General features: G+C 43.3%; 3 protein-coding genes across 3 annotated transcripts; all 3 read right to left on the bottom strand.

Moving 5' to 3' along the window:
• Window positions 1-64: 64 nt before the first annotated feature.
• On the bottom strand, window positions 65-1,958 carry LOC124471153 (mitochondrial intermembrane space import and assembly protein 40-A-like). Its single transcript, XM_047025513.1, has 3 exons — window positions 1,766-1,958; window positions 1,413-1,511; window positions 65-1,161 (listed from the first exon to the last, which is right to left on the bottom strand). Exons 1-3 carry the CDS (start codon window positions 1,785-1,787, stop codon window positions 722-724), a joined length of 561 nt encoding a protein of 186 aa, XP_046881469.1. The 5' UTR covers window positions 1,788-1,958; the 3' UTR covers window positions 65-721.
• A 527-nt stretch (window positions 1,959-2,485) lies between these two features.
• On the bottom strand, window positions 2,486-7,417 carry sec61a1 (SEC61 translocon subunit alpha 1). The gene is made up of 12 exons (XM_047025929.1): window positions 7,319-7,417; window positions 6,304-6,371; window positions 6,065-6,130; window positions 5,871-5,949; window positions 5,622-5,753; window positions 5,400-5,509; window positions 5,143-5,296; window positions 4,819-4,979; window positions 4,443-4,640; window positions 4,152-4,343; window positions 3,941-4,017; window positions 2,486-3,796 (listed from the first exon to the last, which is right to left on the bottom strand). Exons 1-12 carry the CDS (start codon window positions 7,323-7,325, stop codon window positions 3,610-3,612), a joined length of 1,431 nt encoding a protein of 476 aa, XP_046881885.1. The 5' UTR covers window positions 7,326-7,417; the 3' UTR covers window positions 2,486-3,609.
• A 7,097-nt stretch (window positions 7,418-14,514) lies between these two features.
• ip6k2b (inositol hexakisphosphate kinase 2b) lies at window positions 14,515-20,304 on the bottom strand. Its single transcript, XM_047025337.1, has 5 exons — window positions 19,696-20,304; window positions 17,100-17,331; window positions 16,791-16,969; window positions 16,377-16,552; window positions 14,515-16,237 (listed from the first exon to the last, which is right to left on the bottom strand). The coding sequence occupies exons 1-5, from the start codon at window positions 19,907-19,909 to the stop codon at window positions 15,602-15,604; spliced, it is 1,437 nt and encodes a 478-aa protein (XP_046881293.1). The 5' UTR covers window positions 19,910-20,304; the 3' UTR covers window positions 14,515-15,601.
• Between the last annotated feature and the right edge of the window lie 59 nt (window positions 20,305-20,363).

Here is a 20,363-nt window from a genome sequence, read left to right as displayed (position 1 = left end):
CAACGGTGAGCTTGGTTCAACAGTAGGTTCTACCCTGAGGTTACACATTCTCAAGAAACACAAATAAATAATACAATTTATTATCACATCTATAACCCCTTACTTCATCCTTTACTTCAAGCCAGTTCAGTCATTTTACTTTGTAATATCTCATTATGCAATAATCAGCCAGTTCAAAAGTCAGTCAAACAAAGTCAAAAGAGGTAAGAATCTCAATTCTAGTGCTTCTATTCAAGCTCAAGTCCCATGGGGCAGAGAATGGCAAAAATTATTTGCTGATAATGGAATTTTACAGCATTTTCCCATTTGACAGTCTTCTGCAGGCTTTGATCGACTGAGCTACATTTATCTGGATTCACTGCCAAACATGGCACGTGAAAATCTACAAATACAAAAGGAAAGCCACAGGCATGAACGGATGTACAAAAGTAGTAGGTAAACACCAACCAATTAAACTATATTATTATAAATGTAATTATATAAAACTCATTTGGGGGGAGACTTTTACAATTAAATGTTTTAAATTGTTTACAGGGGTAACAAAAGAGACAACTTGTGCAGACTATTGGGGGTGGGTAGTAAATACTTTCATTTATCATATTTTTGTATAATCAGTAACACCCCCCAACACCTTCGCAAATACAAGCATTTGAGCAGTAAATAAATGAAGACCCACAAGAAATAACCCCACTTCCACTGAAATGATGAGAAAGATCAGTCTTTAGCCTGACACAGAGCTTTCTGAATGGAGTGGTATTGTGGTGTCAGCAGGGGGGGAGGACAGTGTGGGGCTAGTGTCTTGTTCAGGGGATGTTGGGGGTTCAGGGGATGTTGTGCATTCAGGGGATGTTGTGGGTTCAGGGGATGTTGTGGGTTCAGAATCTGTGGTTGGGTCAGTGGAAGAGTCTTGCAAGGATGGCTGTGTTTCAGCAGCCCCTGCTTGTGTTTTCTTCTCGTCCTCCTGGGGGTAAAGCTCAGGGTAGCGCTGCATACACTCCTGCATGCCCTTAAACTGCTCCAGGCAGTCAGAACCCTTCACCTCCTCCTTGCTGTAGTGGAAGCAGGAGAAGGCATCTTTGAACGTTGTCCCACAAGGACCACTTGCCATCCCACCTAAACACGGGCAATTCCAGTTGATCTCTCCGCTTGGCAGGATCAGACCTAAGACAAGAAGGGAGGGGGTAGCATCATTGTATTAGTAGGTACATTGTGGCATGATATCAGGAAATACAAATTATAAAAAGCAGGTTCCAAATAAATATACCAACACAAAATTAACAAAAAAAATACAAAATACTGTCCATACACAGTGCTGAAGGGGGTCAAACAGAGTGTGTTAACACAAGGTAGCATAACATGTTAAAAAGTTCATTTTAGTTGATCAACAGAATATACTTTGTCTCCACACTCACCCCGTTCCTCATAGGGATCGTTGGGATCCTCCTCTATGAGCTCTGCACTACTCGGAGTCTCATGTTCCTCCTTGGTGACAAAGATGATACGGTCTTTACCTGTGTGGGTTACAGGAAAGTTAGGATTTTCATCGATCAATACTTTAAGCATGATCAATAGATCTAGCCTACTGAAAAGTAGATGATCAATATACAACACTTTAAGCATTATCATAGCTACGACAAGCTAGAATCGATGGATGTCACAAGTCGTAATAATGAGCTACAGTGTTCATCATGGTTCTAGTAGTAGTAGTGGTTAGCTTGCTAGCTAGCTAGCTACTGATGTTAGCTACTTTAGCTAAGTCTGTTACCTTCCTCCTTGATCGAGGACATATTCGTCCAGATTTGATCGTGCAATCTTTTATTGTCCAATTTATCACCACGGTCCCGGGTTTCCCGAAGTTATTCTCAGGGTTGACAGCTTACAACCCAATCTTGAAGATGCAACTTTGGTCTTGTCAGAGCCGGTTTCACAACTACCCTTCTACTGACACAACTCACGTTGTCGCCACAGCGTGCACAATGACGTCAGTACGTATTGTGGAAAGCCCCATTGAGCAGCCGTTCTATGTTCCTGAACAAAAGTAGAATTAGAAAGTAGAAAAATCACCAATTCTACTCAGAAAAAGAATAAGAGAGCCTTGAACTGAATTTTAAATCCACCAAGATAAACGTGAACATAGACGTTAGTAGGCGAGTAATAGTACAAACAGATTACTGGACTGCACGACCTCCACATGTTAATGCATTCACAGTTTGAGTTGTTAATGACTACTAAATTAGGACAACACCTATTTAATTGTTCATTTGATATTGCAGCTGTTAGCATATCCACGTTCTGTTTAACTCTAGTTATTTCATGCTGGTCCTGAGGTTTTATTCCTATTGGATACAGATAAACTAAATTACTAACTATATAATCTGTAATCTTGATCCATTATTTTGAAGCAGTCATACTGCAAATTACGACTGACTTATTGAGTAGTAAATGTGGCTACTGGTTTATCCTCATCTCAAAGAAAAATAACAGAAATGTTCCACAAAATGAGCTTTAATTGAGAATTATATTTTCTCTCCGGAATACATTTGTTCAGGACAGCATTTTTTTTTTTTTTACAGTTTCAAAAGACGTCTATTTTACACTTCTCAATGCATGGCATATATACAGAAAACCAACATTCACATGGTGTGAAAGTGTTTCTTACGGTCATGCTCAAAGCAGACAAATAAAAAATAAAAACACACAAACAGAAAACAGATCTCCTCACCCAAATCTTACAAGTGGGTGATGGGAAGGAACGTGGCATTAAGATTCATAACACTACTCAACAGAATAAGCCCCACTGTCAGTGTCACTGCCAATGCACACATTCACACACACAAAACAAGTGAACATTTGTATTTGACAAATCTGGACCACATTAAGGGCCCTGTACCCTCCACTACTTTTACCAACCCACTTTTAAGGTCAGTTTTGCAACAAGGTAGGCAGACAGACTGGTATGAATTCTAATGTATAAGCCTGGCCAAACCACACCTTGCATACCATCAGTGGTCCTTCAACACAACCCAAAAAGAATGTTTTGTAAAAAGATACTGTAAAGGACACTATACAAATGAAGGTAATGGGGGATAATGAGAAGAAAAAAATTTTTTCCAACGCATACTATTTTGAACTGTTGTTTAATGACTGGCCTAAACTAAGCCTAGTCAGCCTGTATTTAAAGGCATCTGATCACAGTCTGGGTACAGACAAAGCTGCTTCATCATTAACACTTCATGTTCAACTCATTCCTTACAGCCTGACACTGACTATTGGAGTAGTCAACCTATCCCAGGCATCAGGAAAACTGATGTAAAAAGATAAAATGAAAGACAGAAGTGGGTCTGGATGTTAAAAAGATAAACCGAGTTGTTGTGAATGTCAGGATGTAGACCTTCTATACCACCTCCATACTTCAACAGTTTGTCTTCAAGTATGCCTGCTAAGAGCCACCTTATAATATTTTTGAAAAACTTTCCACAATATGGATACAGATTGGGTACATTTTAAAATAAACAAAATTTGTGAATTATATTGAAGATCGATGGTGGGACTGCTCTGGGGTGTGTCCATGTGCATTACAAAGTTGGTGAGAAGGTGTCTATGGATCTTCTAGAAGAGAAGGGCCCCCATACTGCCCATTTCACTCTGCTCCTTTACAAAGATCTCAAAGTACTGGTAGATGATGGTAACAGCCAACAGGATACCCGTTCCAGACCCTATAGCACCAAGGAAATCTGCCATGACAGACAGGCCACCAATACAGAGCCCACCAAAGGCAGCTGCTGTGGGAATGTACCTAGAACACACATTAGGGGAGATTTAGGAGGACATTTCCAGGCAGACACATAGTTAATGGCTTACTACAAGGTCTCTGTAAGTGATTGGTCTGACTAGTTATGTCACAGGTGGATCAATGGAACAGATGAAGGGTTGTGCCTACCTGTTGAGTTCATGGACCATGGAGGTCTCTCTGTGTCCCCTCATCACCATCTGCTGCTCCTTCAGCTGCTTGGCCACCTGGTGGACAAAACATCACAGGATCTTATCGCACACTGACCAGATTGAGTAAAAAAAAGTAGGTTAACATAAATCTACATTTAATCTAACAATGGGAAAAAGTAGACTTGCAGCAAACAAACAGCAGTACTTACATCTTTGGCAGAAGAACCAGAAACCTCAATCCAAGTCTTGGAGAAGAAGGCACAGGATCCAAGCATGAAGACGATGTAGATGCAGGCGTGAACTGGATCGTCTAGGACTGACCCAAACGACTCCGGAGGAGAAAGGTAGTAGCATAGGCCTCCTACTGGATAGGCACGTGCTGGACCACTCGTAGTAGAGTCCTGGAAACAATATATTTGAGTGAGATCTAGTGAACATTCAATTCAAAATTAAGCCAAGATGTGTACGAGTATGTGTGCATAAATTAGGTGTGTACTTACCGACCAGGTCCCTAGTAGGTTGACTAGGAAGTTACCGTTGAACCGTGTGGAGAGCATCTGGGAAATGACGTAGAGGTTGGATACCAGAGCAGACTGCAGAATGATGGGGATATTGGAGGTGTAGAACAGCTTGATGGGATAGGTGTTGTACTGGCCACGATAACGTGCTGACTTGATGGGCAGGTCGACCCTGAAGCCCTATTGAGAGGAGCAGAGGGGATAGGTGAGCAGGTCTCGCATATCAAAATCACATGAAATACTGTAGATCTGAAGAAGTGCTAGATGTCCAAGCGTTTTAGACAGAGATTGCTAACTAATGCGTTATACCTAGGTGTGAGACACTGGATCCACCCAGTGAGACAGTAAGATAACTGACCTGGAAGTATATGACTACAGCAAAGACGAAGACGGTGGCGATGAGGTTCATGAGGTTGGGCAGGTTCTGTCTGTAGAAGGCCTCTCTTAAGGCACGGACCTTGTCTGTCCTGGTAGCCAGGAGGTGGAAGAGGGCAATGATGGCTCCTTCGAACTCAGTACCTGCCAGGACAAAGTTGAGAATCAGCCACACACCAGGAGCCCACATGCACAACTATCAAAGCACCTGTGAGATGGTCTTCGATCTGAAACAAAGCTTGTATGATTTGCTTTGAATTAGTTATTCTAATCCTTAATTGTAGATCAACAATATACTGTCACGCACCTCTGCCAGTGTTGACAGTGGTAGGACTGAAGGCCTTCCACACGATAGTTTCACAGATGTTGGTGGCAATGAACAGGGAGATACCAGAGCCCAGACCATATCCTTTCTGGAGCAGCTCATCCAGTAGCAGGACAATCATACCTGCTACAAACAGCTGAAATGTAGATCTCTGGGTTAGCATTCACCTAAATACACCTCTTACTGGGACTAATGCAAAAGGTTGAGATATGTTGAGTGATGGGGGTGGCTATTCTCACCTGGATGATAATAAGCAGGCAGATGCCAGCGCCCATTTCAGAGGGGTCTCCATACATGCCAGTCATCACGTAAACGATGGCCTGGCCAATGGTGATGATCATACCAAACACTGGCGTAGACAAGAATAGGTTACAGAAGCTGTTACCTTATAAAGGCAGCACTTTGGAAAATATCCACAAACAAATCGACTTGAAAGAATAATAAGCGAGTTGTGGCCTCACATTTCTGCGCTCCATTGAAGAGGGCTCTGTCTTTAGGGGTATCCCCCACTTCGATGATCTTAGCCCCTGCCAGCAGCTGCATGATGAGGCCAGAGGTAACAATGGGAGAGATACCCAGCTCCATCAGTGTGCCTGGGGAGAGCGAGCAGAGGACATTGTCAGAAAAATAAGGAACACTTTCTTACTTTAAATTAGGAGCCCACATTCACCACCATCTACCAACGAAAAGACACAATTCTTTCAACGTACCTCTGTTGGAAGCCAAGATCACCCTCATCCAGTAGAAGGGATCAGCTGAGTCAGAGGACATAATGCCAAACAGGGGGATCTGAAAGAAAATTGGTTCACAAAATGAGCTTTAAGCTGTGTGATTTTTCAAGGACTTAGTGTGATTTGTATTTTTTTATGTATTTGAACAAGACATAAGTCCATAAGAAACCTACCTGACAGCAAACAAGGAAAATGAAGAGAGTGATGGCGGTCCATAGTACTTTCTCTCTAAACTGAATCTGTAAATGACAATATTTCACATTAGAGGGGTCTGCAATGACAGACAGTTTAAAGCTAAGTGTTAGGCCTATATAGAAAGACCTGAAGCAATAATGACAGAAGACTACAAAGATTTAAATGTTGCAGTAAAAAGACAAAACATAAGCTAATGCGCTTATAAATAGTAACCTACTTTTCTTTCTGGCTTCTGGATTTCGGGTAATACAGCACAGAACGGCTTTATCACCTCCAAGAATTTAACTGCGAAAAGAAGACCAAAGGGCATTAACCAAGAGGCTCGTCTACTTGGAGCAAAACGTCTCTAGAGGTGGACGTGGCATAACGGGAAGTGCAGACATACAGATTTAACGGTCCTAAAAACTTTTAAGTGTTCTGGTAAGCAAGTACAATTGCTGGTCTAAAACACTTCTCTTAAAAAATACTTCTCATATGATCAAATACTTCTCAAACTATCAAATGCTGCCAAAAAAAAATGTCGGATAACGTTTGAATTCATTTCACAGTTATGTCTAAAATACACGACCTTTGTCGAAAATTAAGGTTGACTAGCAATGGTTATGATTCAACAACACTGATTAGTATGCGTCGTCATCATTGGTAGCTCTTGACTGTAGTAGTGGAGCAAGTATGCCTGTTTAGTAGCAAGACATCTCGCTAGTTTTATCAGGGCTAGCTGTCATCAAGACTACAATGTAGCTTCAGACACACATGTCCACTCACTGACAATGAATTGCAATGCCTCATGTTAATTGAGAACAAGTTTGGTCGTTTTTTTCGACAAAGAGGAAAAGAAAAATGCTAGCCTACTACCGTTTGTCTACTACAACTAGCTAGCTATGTAGTGGGTGTCAAGCACATACACTAAGCTAACAAATAATCAGGACATTTAAGGAAAAATATGGCTAGCGTGAGTACGTATAGCTAACTAAACGATTATGCAAAAGTTCAGAAATATTTTTATAGGTGGCTTTACCTTGCCCAACGAGATAAGTCACTTTTCTATTAAGTAATAACCAGCTAACGTTAGCTAGCTAGCAATCCTGGCTAGCTATATAGCTTAGCCTACCAGTTAACCACACACATAACTTAATGAAACGTTTTAAAATACGTGCTATTGTTGCAAGAATTGATTGCATCATCATACAATTTATATTATTTCACTATGCGTTCCAGATAACAATACTTACTCCCCATGGTGTCTTCTGTATAGGCCTGCGGTCTTGCTTCAACTGCTAGTGTCCGTCCAGGTTCCGAGATACTACCGGCGAAAACCTCACCGCTGAAAGGAACGCACTTTAGAGACACGTCACCACTACAGGCAAATTCAACACGTCAGATTAACTGCGACAATCGCTAGTTTCATGAATAGCTAAGCGATTAAGACAAAAAATATGCAAGAGGGGTAGTTTTTATTAGATTATAATTTTTTGTTTCTTATTTATAATTTTACTAGTAGCCTACAATGTAAAGTGTCAATCCTCAAACATTCATTGTTTAGTTTTTGCCTTTATTCCTTGATAAAGGAATAGCCTGCAAAAGATACGTCGGGATGCGGGTCACAACCATTTAGACTGTGCTATGGACAGTTTTTTGTGTGTCCCGAATGAAGAAATAATAATAATAATAAAAATAATAATGTAGGTCACAACCCAGTGTCTATTCGACATCGGAAATAATTTAAGCAACACAAAAATAAAGTAATCAAAGAAGAACAACGATTCGTTCCATATTTGATTTAATGTTCTTCAAAAAAAAATTGCATTGATGTCTTTCGATATATTCAGTCACTACTGTCATGTAAATCTGTGTAACAAATGTAGACAACCCTTGGTTAAACCGTTACCAGCAGAGGTCTCTATCACAGATGCTACAAGATGTACAGTAGGTCTGATTGACAACACTCAAACTCTCCAGCATGGGGCAGAGTGAAACCAATCCTTTGATTTTGAAGGGAAAAGTCAATATGGTAAGTATATCCAGTGTGTAAAGAGGGAACATAATTTAGTTGTATGTACAAGCATGAAATATTCTAGATTTGAAATATGCTTACAGAGATGTGAAATATATCAACCCAAACCCAACTGCATACAACCACTAGTTGATTATATTAACTGTCCAGGTGAGTTTCTTTGTATTTCTTCTAGGATCAGCTGGACTGTCATTCACCTAAATTAGGTCACACAGCTGAAACACTGTCCCTTTCTGTATTCAAATATGATTTATTTGCCATGAAAGTTTGCACTAACACGGAATTTACTTTGGCCTAGGCAGGCTCTCCTGCCAAAGTAAATTCGGTGTTTGTGCAAACTTTCATGGCAAATAAACATCAATTCAATTCAATTCAAATATCAAATTCAGTCACCTTCACAGAGTGTTTGACGTTCGGTCCTCATGCAGTATGAGCACTGAAATCTTGTAGCTATCTTAAAAATTAATAATAATTGTTTGGCCACCCGTGTGATGTTATTCAATATAAGAACAGATTTCAATTTTTTTTTCTTCCCAGACCTAAAACAACCGTAGTCTAAGAAAGTTAAAGCAGAAGATAGTGAGGTGAAAATCAGGTATCTGAGGAAGAGAGACAAGATGGAGGTCAGAAGTCAGACAATGTGTTAAATATGTTGCTGGTTTTGCGGATACAGATATTGTCAGGGCTGCTTACCCCCTTCCTTGCTCTTTCTGTGTAATATATTTTATACAGATTGTGTGTATATTTGTGCATGTGTGTGTAAGAGAGAGTGAGAGTGAGAGAGAGTGGGAGTTGTAGTCACAAGACCACCATGAGATTGAGCATTGTGAGTCTCTCCAAGCCTGGCTGTTTTATCCTGCTCCTCCTGTTTCCTGCTTAATGCCTGGAATAGTCCTGTAGGAACAGACTTGAGTCAGTTATATTCGATTCCAGCTCTTTTAATCATTATATTCATTATATTCTATTAGGCTATGTGTGCTATTTTGAGTAATTTACCATTGCTTTCCTGGGTCAAACAGCAAAATATCTCTATTATTCTTTCGCAATGCCCACTGAACTATTCTAAGGATAATTTCAAGTTATGCTTTTACTTTTGAATGCATATCAAACCTTCGGAATATGATGGAGAATCACAGGCTGGGTTGAATTATGATGTCCAAAGAGGGATGGGTGCTTTGTGATTGGATAACCCCTGTATGAAGTCTTTGGACTTCATCTTCTTATTGAACCGTGGGAACAGGCATCAAGTAAACATCCATCCTGATCTCTGGCTCCACTATTCACTATTGATGTGTCCCAGTTCTGGACAGCTGTCCAATATAACACTAAGGTCAGGGTCGGTGTGGCAGTGATTCCCATAGAGTGCTTAATCTCTCCCTTACTACATTGTAGCTGTCCGACAGACAGGGGAACATTGTGTCCCTGACCTTGGCCCTGGATTAAATAAACATTTTATAGATTGATTAGAGACCGTTCTCCTGCCTTTGTCTTATGGTCTTCATCAGTAACACTGGTAATATAATGCAAAATACCACAGTGTTTTGTGTGTCTATGTTTCAATGGGATTAATCCAATCTTCAGAATATCCACACGAGAAAGAGAGAGAGAGAGAGAGAGAGAGAGAGAGAGAGGGAGAGAGAGAGGGAGAGAGAGAGAGAAATAGGGGAATAGATGCCTGGTGTGTTCATGATGCATTGCTCTCCTCTACCTGCTTAATATAAACACAAATGCTGTTCCCTGTCTGGTATGCTTGGCAAAAATGAGTTATACTGTATTCAGTATGAATCTCAATTTTCAATTGCCTGATACCTACTAGCTCTCATTTGTTCTGTTTAACACAGTGATTTATTATGACCAACATGCAGAACTCCCAGCAAATAGTAAACAACTAGTTAATAAAGAAAACAAAGGACAAGCTTTTGTAAAGAAGCATACCTATTATAATCTATTATTCCTATCAATGGTAGAACGCACACAGTTGCATTTTCACATTGAAAAAAAACGGGCATACAACTCAGGATTCTTGGTAACATACAGTATATCTCAATGAGAACAATTGGCACAACAATACTGTATTCAAACAAGTTGAGAGTGTAAAACGGGAACCTATTGGGCAGCACACCAGTGGCCTGACGGGAGTCTGACGTAGATTAGTCTTAGTCCTTAGTGACATCAATGCTTTGTTCATTCTAAGAAGGTGTGAAGTGAAATGACAGGAAGCTATAAAACAAACACTCACTCGTCATGACTGAATCTTCTGCAAACACCCCCGCACACACTCAGGCTTACCATTAGAACAGTTTTCTGAGCTTTTGAGAATGCTGGGAAACTGATCGCTGGCCTGTTCTGGGCAATGATGTGTACAGATGAAACACTTTAGTTCAACAGTGTGTGTGTGTGTTTTAATATTGATGGATAATCTTACTGCACTCACTATACCCTTGCTTGGATTTGCTCCACAGGTCTAATCCAGATTATTCCAGATTCGTCTTTCAGACACGCACACCCATTTGGACAGCCCCCTACCCCTGTGCTGCTCACTGTGTTATATAAAGCCTCTCTACTCGAGTAAACTGATGCTGCTAAACTGGGAGGGGTGTGTGTGTTTGAGTGAGTGAGAATGCAGATGCAGACACATTCTTATATACACATCAGTTTTAAGGCTTGTAATCTTTGAACCATGATATTCCTTCATAAATGTGTGATATACTGACGCAATACATGGACCAATGTATTCAATTGAAAGAGGAAAAAAGTCACATAAATAAGTGAAGGTCACACAAATATCAGATGCTGTAGGATATGTTTGCATAATATCAGTGGAAATGGTGTCCTTACAGTACATCCTCATTGAAACACCACAGTCAGATGGGTAAGCAGTGCAAATAGATGCCATATAGTTATTTATAGTTACATGTTCAGACTGACTGCAGCAGTTGAATGCCAGACCAGGAACGTGGAGGAAGGGAATTAACCAAATACTTTTTTGTCATGTTTATAAAATCTGTAAAGTCACTCAGAGCATGTTCCAGATATAGTTACGTTAACCATCCCTATCAGATTGTCCAGCAACCTTTGACATCTACACTCAGGTGAGTTCTGTTTCAGAACAAGCAGAACTAGTCAGTGGTTATCTCTGACCTTCAACGTTATGCAAACCTCAACCTACACAGCCACTGCCAAGAGGGTCTATCTGTCGGTCTGTCTGCTTTATCTTGATGCCAACACAGCAACTGAATGACTATAAACCTGGAGCAAAGCCTTGAAACCTGGAGCAAAAAATATGTTGTCCCCCGATATGAAAGTAGGGCAAAGACAAGAGGGAGTTGCCCAGGTGTCATATAACCTACATCCTCAAAGTCATTCATATCTAGTAAGCAGACTGGGACTAGACCATAACTTGTCAAGGAGACCTATTTAGGTACTGTTAGCTACTGTGTTGTGCCAATGACGCATGCTGATGACATCATAATATTTGATCTAGCTACTGTTCCTAATGGTGTGTGGTGACATTTCTACATGTGCTTTATGTCAAAGGCCACTCAGCTGGGTGCACTGTGTGCATGCAGCTTATCCAGTAGGAGGGGTACCAGACATGGCAGACATTCACACACACTGCAGATTAGACGCAAAATGGGAGTTTGGGGAGTGGTCCCACAGATAGACTCATAACATCATGCCAGGCAAGTATTGACATGGCCTTTATTCCCTTCACCTGAAATGGGCACCAGCTACTAAATGCTTGCACATAGTACCATACACACACACATGAACAGATGTCCATTCCCGATGTGCAAACACACCCTGACACACAAACATACTCTCAGACACAGTCAGAATTGTATACCTCTTTTCAATATGTAAACATGCATGATCTCTTTAAAATCAATTGTGTTTTAGGCTTTGACCATCTATGCTCTGGTACAATATGTGAGGAAGTAATCCAAGACTTGGGTCACACGTGTCTGTAAGTAAGATCAAAGTAAAAAAGGTACTTTATTTTCATCCCTTCCCTGAGATATTTAGACTTTAGTTATCTGGAGCATGTCCCTGCATACAGTCTGTAGCTTTGCTAAAAATACAGTTACTGTTGCCATAGAGATTCATCACCATTACAAAAGCTATCACCAAGGCAACCTAAACATCGTCTAGATGTGCAAGGATGACTACTGCCTCTATTCTCTCTCATTTTCCTGTACTCACTGTCTCTTTTACTCCTCTCACTTATTCAATTAAAATACACATACACACACACACAAACACATCCAGTCTACCATACGTCAGATTGAATAAACAATTATCACCACCAGGTCATTAAATATTAGCCATCATCTCTGCAGCTGCCACGTAGATCATACAGTATTTCACATATTTATGGTCATTCATCTAGAGAATCATAATCTACACATCTGGTCTTAAAATTAGACATGACAGAAAAGCTATTAAACTATGAAGAGGCAGATTGTGTTTTTCAGAATAAATCCCTACCTATCTGTCCCTACAGGTTCCTGGCTCCTCCCTCTTATTCTGGTGGTACATTGTGTCCTCACATCACAGTGACAGAGTGGGCTTTGTCAATGACAGCCCACCCACCCACCCTGACGAAATACATAAGAGATTCATGAACAAATGCCGTTTGTAATGCATTCCATTAAGATAATTGCCTGTGGAGAATAGAAGTTACCGTACAAATAAAATAGCATTGCAAAACCTCGAACTATGAGCCCATAAAACTGATAAGAGTTATAAATCATGAAATATGTGCCTTGATGCCTTGGAACACTCCTTCTAAATTACTCAACATGGCGAGGGAATCTAGCCATTATCATGATGATGACTGTTGATAACGATTAGCCTTTGACTGTAAAGTATCAGGTAAGAAGTGAACAAACTCATAATTCAAATTTTGTCGTTGCATTAAACCCCAACAAAGGCCATAAAACGACTCCTGGTGTGTCATCACACACACTCTAACAGCCTTGGTGTGTAGGTTGGCTCTTGAGCATGGATGAGTAACATACTGTGTTCAAACCGGTTAAGACTGGACTGAGTGGTACGGATGGGGGTGGGCAACGCTTGGTGTGACTCTGCCCCAGGGGCCTTGTGTACTTGCTGGGTATCATTGAGCTGCGTGCTCCATCCAGCCAGTCAACATCACACTAGTCTGTGTAATGCCTCTCATTCCACAGACGTCATCAGTGCATCCAGGCCTCAATGTATTTACCAGCGTGTCACATTCAGTACTATCATGATGACCGTGGGCTCAGGCGACGGCTGGTACAGCCTCCCAGTCTCCTCCAGCTCAACTTCAGTCTTAATGTCTGTTTTAAGATATCTCGATATTATTAACAGCCCTTAACAGGTCAAACACAATGGCAAGCTTGCGCTAAAATGTGTGTTGTGTTGTACCATTACTAAGTATAGCAGTACTGCTATCAAAGGCCTCGATTTTGTCACTGTATAAAGTTACTTTCCCATAGCCATTTGACACATTAAATAAAGCTTTCACTATTACCCTTTATTGCCAGTGATACCTTTTCTTTATGGGCATCTGCTACCACCTACCTAGTCCATATAATTCACACCCGCGTTTCATTTTCCATCAGCAACAGGTGAAACCATGACTGTGCAGTCAGGCAGCATTCCAGACATTCCTTCCACATTATAAATCCCTGGGTGGACTTATCCTCCTTCACTCAGCATTTTCCATTCTTCAAAAGACGATTTGAGGCGGCAGGAACAGAGGCTTCCGCCACAAGGTAACTCCTTTTACCAACGGGGGGTTAATGGGTGCAGACGAGGTAATTGCCATGGCAACCAACCCCCCCCCCATGTCCACCCCTTACATTTTTCAACCTCACCCCCCCGCTTGAACTCTATTTAGAGGTTTGTACTTTTGTAATTTTTCCAGATTTAAGGGTGTAATCTGAACCAAAGAGGATAACAATGCAGAGGTGCTGGAACACCCGTGGTAGTCAGGGACATCGCCTTTCAGCAGAAAATGACACAAAATGTAAAGTGCTTAATAGGATGAACTTTCTGCAACAGTGACGCATGTTAGGGGATGTTTTCAGGCCCAGACTTGTATTTACTCAGTCTTAAGTCATTTATGTGCACACATTAAAGCTTGATCTGGGAGTCTTAAACTGAGCCCTAAGAAATCCTCTGCCTCAATTAAGGCTACTCTCTTGACACACTGGGTCAGTGTTTGTGTTTCATCGAGTTGCGTGCTCCAAGAATTTTGTGGGATACAAAAACATGGTGTGGAAATTCCCCAGCACACCATGGGAGAGCAGGGAGCATGACTAATGTCTCCCCCAGCAGCAGAGCTGACTCGTCCTTTAACTAGATCCCTCCTTGACTCTCCCTAAATACAATTAGCTTAAACTTTAGACAAGGACCAACAAGACGTGCTTTTACCACAAACAAATGTCTTTATTGTTCCAACATATTGTTGACAGACAGGTATACAAGAGGGCTATCTTCCCTTGCAAAAACAAAATTATATTAAATCCAATATAGAACAGAACATTTACAACAATAATATGGAATGTAGTTGTCTCCGTTTCTCATTTTAGTTCTTTCCATTAATGTCTTTTTTTTTAGAAATGTGTCCAATAAATAGTATCTCGTTGTATCTATTTTTATGATCAATATATTCTCTTCTTTAGTCACCGTTTTCAGGAATGAAGACAAAACAAAAGAAAGTGACAAGAAATTGTCTTTCCCTTACAACTCCCTCACTGCCACAGTCAGTCAGAGGCAAAACAGTACAGGAGAGAAAAGGCATAGACAAAAGGGTATATCCCTTCTTCTATTCCTAAATGTTAAGGACAATCTTTTTTTCTCTCATAGACATAGTGTGTCTGTCAGGTGTTGTAAATCCAGATGCACCAAAAAGTATTTTGGTTGCTAGGGTTTGCAGAGACAACAGGACATATACAAAATATCTATAAAAAGAGTGCGATGAGGTGGTCGCTTGCTTGAGGACCGTCCAGATCAAGACACAACCACCGGGACCCACAAATATGTGATGTGCTCTTGACGGCTCCTGACGGCTCGACAGCAAGTCACACAGCTACTTGACTTGCACGTTTCCTTTCTGTGTCCGTCTTATTGTCAGAGAGCCCTTACAGTAAAGACAAGTCTGTAACAGAGGAGGATGCTACACAGTTTCAAGTGCCTGATGGGACTCCGGTCCCATCCACTAGCTCTCCTACCACACAAAATAAAGAAAGGGGTTTGGGAGCGGTCAAAGGAGAAAAGTGCCAATGAGTGCACAGGCAGTTCTGTCCCACAACAATCAAGTGGGGTAGGGTTCAGGACGGAGCCCGTGTTCCCTTCCCCGACCCTGAAGCATCCCCGATCCCGCCCCTCCTATTCTGGAGGGTTAAGGGTCAGATCCCCGCATGGGCATTAGGTCAATGCCTCGACAGAGGAGCGTAGCTTAAAGCTTCCATTCCCAGGTTTGTGGCTCCAACTTGGTGGCCAATGTTTAGTCTTAGTCTGCACCGTGGTCCTCCAGCTGAGAGATGATTGTGATGAGATTCTGGAGGCCAAAGATGTATCCGCTGTCCTGGCCCTCGTGCACCACACTGTCCTCCCCGTAGTGGCGACAGGTCGTGTGGGCAAAGTCAATCATGCGCACATCCACCACGGGGCTGCAGGCCTCTCCTGCTCCACGGGACGCCAGGCTGCCTCCGTTTTTGCTCACCACCCCCCCGCTCCCACTGGCAGCAGAGGAGGAACGAGGAAACCCAAATGCCCCTTCTTCCTCCTCCTCATCCTCCTCCTCTTCCTCGTCCTCCTCCTCATCGTCCTCCTCCTCGTCTTCGTCTGAAGGCTCGTCTTCGTCGCCCTCCTCCCCGCCGCGGTGTCGGGGTCTGGCGGGGGTGCAGGAGGGCTCTCCGTCGTAGATGATGAGCAGGGAGCTGGAGTAGAAGCGGTAGGACTCGCAGGACTCGAGCACGGCCTGCATGTCCCTCAGCTTGTGCAGCACCGGGGAGAGCAGCTCACGGCGGAGACGCCGCCCGTCATGGAAGAACTGGAACAAGGCCTCCTTGAAGCCCGGCAGGGTGAGCTTCCGCCCGTGGTACTTGTTCATGAACATCAGCTGGCCCGAGTCTGACTGGTACACCTGCAGGGGGAATAACAAACATGAACGTGAAGCGTCAACAAACAACGCGCTTTCTGAAACGTCACCATATTTGACATGTACGACTGCATTTGTGGTTTCAATGCAGCAGGCTTTGAGAGAGAGTGTGAGGAGGTCCTACCTGCATGCCACAGAGGCGGACCCCGATGGAAGCAGATGTGCTCTGTTGGCATTTCCTAATCTGATTGGCCTTCTTCTCCTCAGAAGCGTCGTCCCCATGCTGGCGAGTGCCCATCTTCAGGTCCAGCACACACGGTACAGTGTGGCGCCAGGTCAGGTTCTCCAACAGGATGAATTCTGGGATAGGGTCAAGGCTCAACTAACAACAGCGGACCTTACATTTCTGTACTTCCTCTATATCTCTGTCCATCTTGATATCTGATCAATAACCTTGATTCTTAATTTCAACATCCAGCTTTAAACAACTGCCCATTCATTTTTCCACAATGGACCCATGTTGGTCCGAAGCCTATAAAACTGTTAGGACACAAGGTCCTGGGTTACAGAGCAGAGCCTGTCTGCAGGGAAAAGATACTGTATTGATTGCGGTGCTTGGAGTTCTCCTTCATTCTCTGCAGGTGCTGCTGGTGGCACTTGAGGCTCCAGGGGTTGTGTGTGATCTCAGGAACCACATTGCCCTTCTTCAGGCTGTAGTATAGCACATCTGCCGGCTGCTGCTGCTGCTGCTGCTTCTGCACCTCCTCGCGGTTATAGCTACACACACACATACGCAAAGACGTTAGCACACAGACTATTTTGCAACTCTTGGCACTGTAGGCTTCTGTGCGGTTAAATAGTCAAACTACGTGTGTGTGTGCGTGTGCATTTGTGCATTTGTGCTCACCTCATAATCTTGTCCTCTTTGCGGATCTGTCTGGCCCTGTCTTTGCTGTAGTTGTCGTTGTCGTGGAGCTGGGAGGACTGCTTCTTGTTGCCCCACTTCAGCATCTTGCTCTTGGGCTCACAGTCGGCCGAGGGGTCCGTGTTCTCCAGATCACCTGGTTCACTGTGGAGCGGGTAGGCAATGAGACACAGATTCCCCTCCTCGTCCTCCTCGAAGCTGACTGATACCACTCCTGAGATAGAGAGAAACAGGAAGGAAGGAGAGAGAGAGACAGCAAGACTGTTAGTACCAATAAATAGGATTCCTTCGTTCTCTATGCAAAGGCAGGTGATTTAGCCAAGACCATCCAAATACTGGGATGGCTATGGCAGCTCTTACCAACTGTGTCCTGTCTCCAGCATCTAAAATTGTAAAGAAACACAGATACAAACACAGACACACACAAGCATACAAACACTGTCACAGACATGCTATGGAGGCAGAGAGGGGGAGGGGGGGGGGAGTCAGAAGATAGAAAGTATGGTAGAAACTATATGAGGTGTTTGTCCTTAAAACAAGAAGCAGAGATACGCAATCACCACAGGAGTCCAGAATGTATGAAACTCACTCAGACCTTTATTAAGCAACCACAGAACCTAATCCCAACACCATCACATTTCAAACATCACAGCGTTCCAAAAAGTAAGCTTGAACACTAGAATTTAAGGTGCAGCAGATATTTGATGACTCTTGTACAAAATCACAAAAGAATCACTTGAGAACACTTAAGGCCAACTGTCATGATACAACATAATACAAACAAGTTGAACAGTCAGTATCACACTAAATGAATACACACTTAAGGCATTTGTACAGTCACAATAAATCCATGAAAAGTCCATTGAGTCCATATTTGGGTCAATTCAGGTCCAGCCAGCTTTTATTATTTGAGTCCAATAATTCATCTAATACGATGAAACAAAACTAATCTGATAACCGTGTATGTGCAGAGCTAGGTGGGTTTTCTCCAGAACAGAGAACCCCCCCCAGTAACTTTAACTATTAACAGCTTTTCAAGGAACAGTGTAATGGGTGGGGGAAGTGTCCCAAAAGGAAATCACATCACAGCTGCTGGAGCTGATAGATACCAGGAAACAGGAATGGAGGGGGGGGGGATCTGGATTAAACTGACAATGGAAGATCTGTGAGTAAAAAAAAACCTGGAATAAAAGAATATGTAGTTTGAATAAAACTAGATATGGAAGAGTGGAACTAGGGTTAAGGCTGAATAGTAACTGGACCCAGCGGGGACAGTGGGAAACAGAGCTCTTCCCTTTCACAGCTCTCGTCCTGAGTGATGTCATTGGCAATTATGTCACTATCATGCAGAATGGTCAGGCTGTTAACTCAACCCTCACTGTAGTCCAACAAAAGTGCAGTGTCACCAGCTCGTGGGCGTATGTGTGTGCCATTAGTCAGTGCCCTAGGCAAGTTACTCGTCACTATCTAGATGTGAGAAGTGAGAGTGTGTCTGTTTGATGTGGAACATTCCATAACGTATGAGACGTCCACAGCCTGTTTCCACTGATGCCTCCTCTCCAGTCTTTTTATAGTTCTATGCTGCATTGCTGTGGAGTCAGGTGCCATGGCAAGTCTTTACTCTGTCACATGTCTGGGCTGGCACCAAGGTACCACATAAGGTAGATCTATGGATATATCATATGTGACCGTGATGTCAATGCATGTCTGGGCACGTGTCCGAAGACGTCTATTCGAAAACGTGTGTGTGTGAGGGGGAGGGGGGGGGGGATTTCCAATGAAGGGCAGAGTCCTTAGCAGTATTCTCTCCCCATTTGAATTTAGTCCTCCGATGATGAGTCTATTTATTATTGAGTGTCCAGAAATGTAGCCTAGCCTATGGTGTCCCTGTAACCCTATCCCTCTTCTGTGGCCTGGTGCTCTGACATGGAGCCCAGAGTCAAGGGCTCCTACTGACCTCCTCTCTGGGCTGGCTCACTTCTACCTCTCATACTGATGGTATGTGCATGTTTCACATTCCTGCTGAGGTTTGAAACTCATGCTGAAATGTTTCAGATTCCATCTGAAACATTTCAAACTGTTGGGAGCCTTGAGCCTACCTACACACATCCGTCTGTGCACAGGAGCGTGTATACAGCTTGTGTGGACAGTCGGTATGCGTCTATCAACCTAAGAATGTGGCAGTTTTTGTAGTCCCTGGTAAAGGGGGGTCGTACTTCTCCATCCGAGGAGAGTGCCCTCTTTCTTCCCTCAGCCACCCTCCTCCACCTCAGCATGTTTGACTCCACACTGCAGCTCTCCACTGATGCTGAGTCCACAACGTTCCAACCCCCCCATGCCCGCTTAAGCCCCTCACACAGAAAAACTAATCCCCATTGTGCTTCGGAACCACCATCTCCAGCCATTGCTAATCCTGGATACAGTCAATGTTACACAACCACGGTTATCAGTACAGAGAGATAGAGGAAGAGAGAGAGAGAAAGAAGAGGAAAGAAATATTGGGCAATAGCAGTTGCATACAAACACACACACACACGCACGTCCCTAAATAACGGATGATGTTTCCCTGGATCCTTACCTTTGTACTGGGGGGTAAACTTCCTGATCTCTGGTGGAAGGCTCTTGTAGAACTGGTGCTCGCGGGGGATGAGGGGCTTGCAGATGGTCTGCTCCCCGAAACGAAGCACACACGAGTGGCCTCCAACCTGGTGAACGAAGGGCTCAAGCATCACCCCTTTTCCGGGATAGGGTGTCCCATCTGCCTGCATGAGGGCTTCTAGAGCGGGACTCATCCTCACTCCGCATCTGATGGCTGAACTGGGGGGGCCCACCACGGCGTCTGGGAGGGAGGCGGGAGAGCGGCCGCGCCTTTGGCTCCCTATCCTCTCGCTGTTCTTCTCTGGGCTGCTAGGGGGCGCTGCTGGAAGCCTGCGTCGCAGCAGGAAAAACAAAGGGCAGTGCAGGAAGGAAGGAGAGAGAGAAAAGAAAAATCCTTTAGTTCCTTTCGCTTTCCAGGTCCAAGGCTAAGTTAGTGAAGTCCTGTGTCGGGTTCGGATATTCCCACTGTATGAGTGGGGCTTAAAATTTTGTTTTTCACAGCTCTGGGGGCTGTATTTAGTGGTTGAGAGCGAGTGTGGGTTCCCGTCGCTTGCTGGTACTGAACTGACGTCTCTGCTGAGCTCAGAGCGAGAAAATATCACAACATGACCCATGGCTCCTCCCCTTACCCCAGCCTCAACCAATCAA

This window comes from Hypomesus transpacificus, chromosome 9, assembly GCF_021917145.1.
Source record: "Hypomesus transpacificus isolate Combined female chromosome 9, fHypTra1, whole genome shotgun sequence".
Classification (NCBI taxonomy): Eukaryota; Metazoa; Chordata; class Actinopteri; order Osmeriformes; family Osmeridae; genus Hypomesus; species Hypomesus transpacificus.
The sequence above is the reverse complement of the archived record's forward strand: the minus strand, read 5'-3'. Positions and strand labels throughout refer to the sequence as shown.

Bases quoted from the DNA above. Each gene is read 5' to 3' on its own strand.
- LOC124471153 (XM_047025513.1), bottom strand. From the start codon at position 1,787: ATGTCCTCGATCAAGGAGGAAG. The intron at 1,512-1,765 runs GTAACAGACTTA...TAACCCACACAG, and splicing joins GTCCTCGATCAAGGAGGAAG to GTAAAGACCGTATCATCTTT. The intron at 1,162-1,412 runs GTGAGTGTGGAG...TTCTTGTCTTAG, and splicing joins CGATCCCTATGAGGAACGGG to GTCTGATCCTGCCAAGCGGA.
- ip6k2b (XM_047025337.1), bottom strand. From the start codon at position 19,909: ATGAGTCCCGCTCTAGAAGCCCTCATGCAGGCAGATGGGACACCCTAT. The intron at 17,332-19,695 runs GTAAGGATCCAG...TCTCTATCTCAG, and splicing joins GTTTACCCCCCAGTACAAAG to GAGTGGTATCAGTCAGCTTC. The intron at 16,553-16,790 runs GTATCTTTTCCC...ACCCTATCCCAG, and splicing joins CAAGCACCGCAATCAATACA to AATTCATCCTGTTGGAGAAC.
- sec61a1 (XM_047025929.1), bottom strand. The intron at 4,641-4,818 runs GTCAGTTATCTT...TCCTCTCAATAG, and splicing joins CTGTAGTCATATACTTCCAG to GGCTTCAGGGTCGACCTGCC. The intron at 4,344-4,442 runs GTAAGTACACAC...TATTGTTTCCAG, and splicing joins ACCTACTAGGGACCTGGTCG to GACTCTACTACGAGTGGTCC.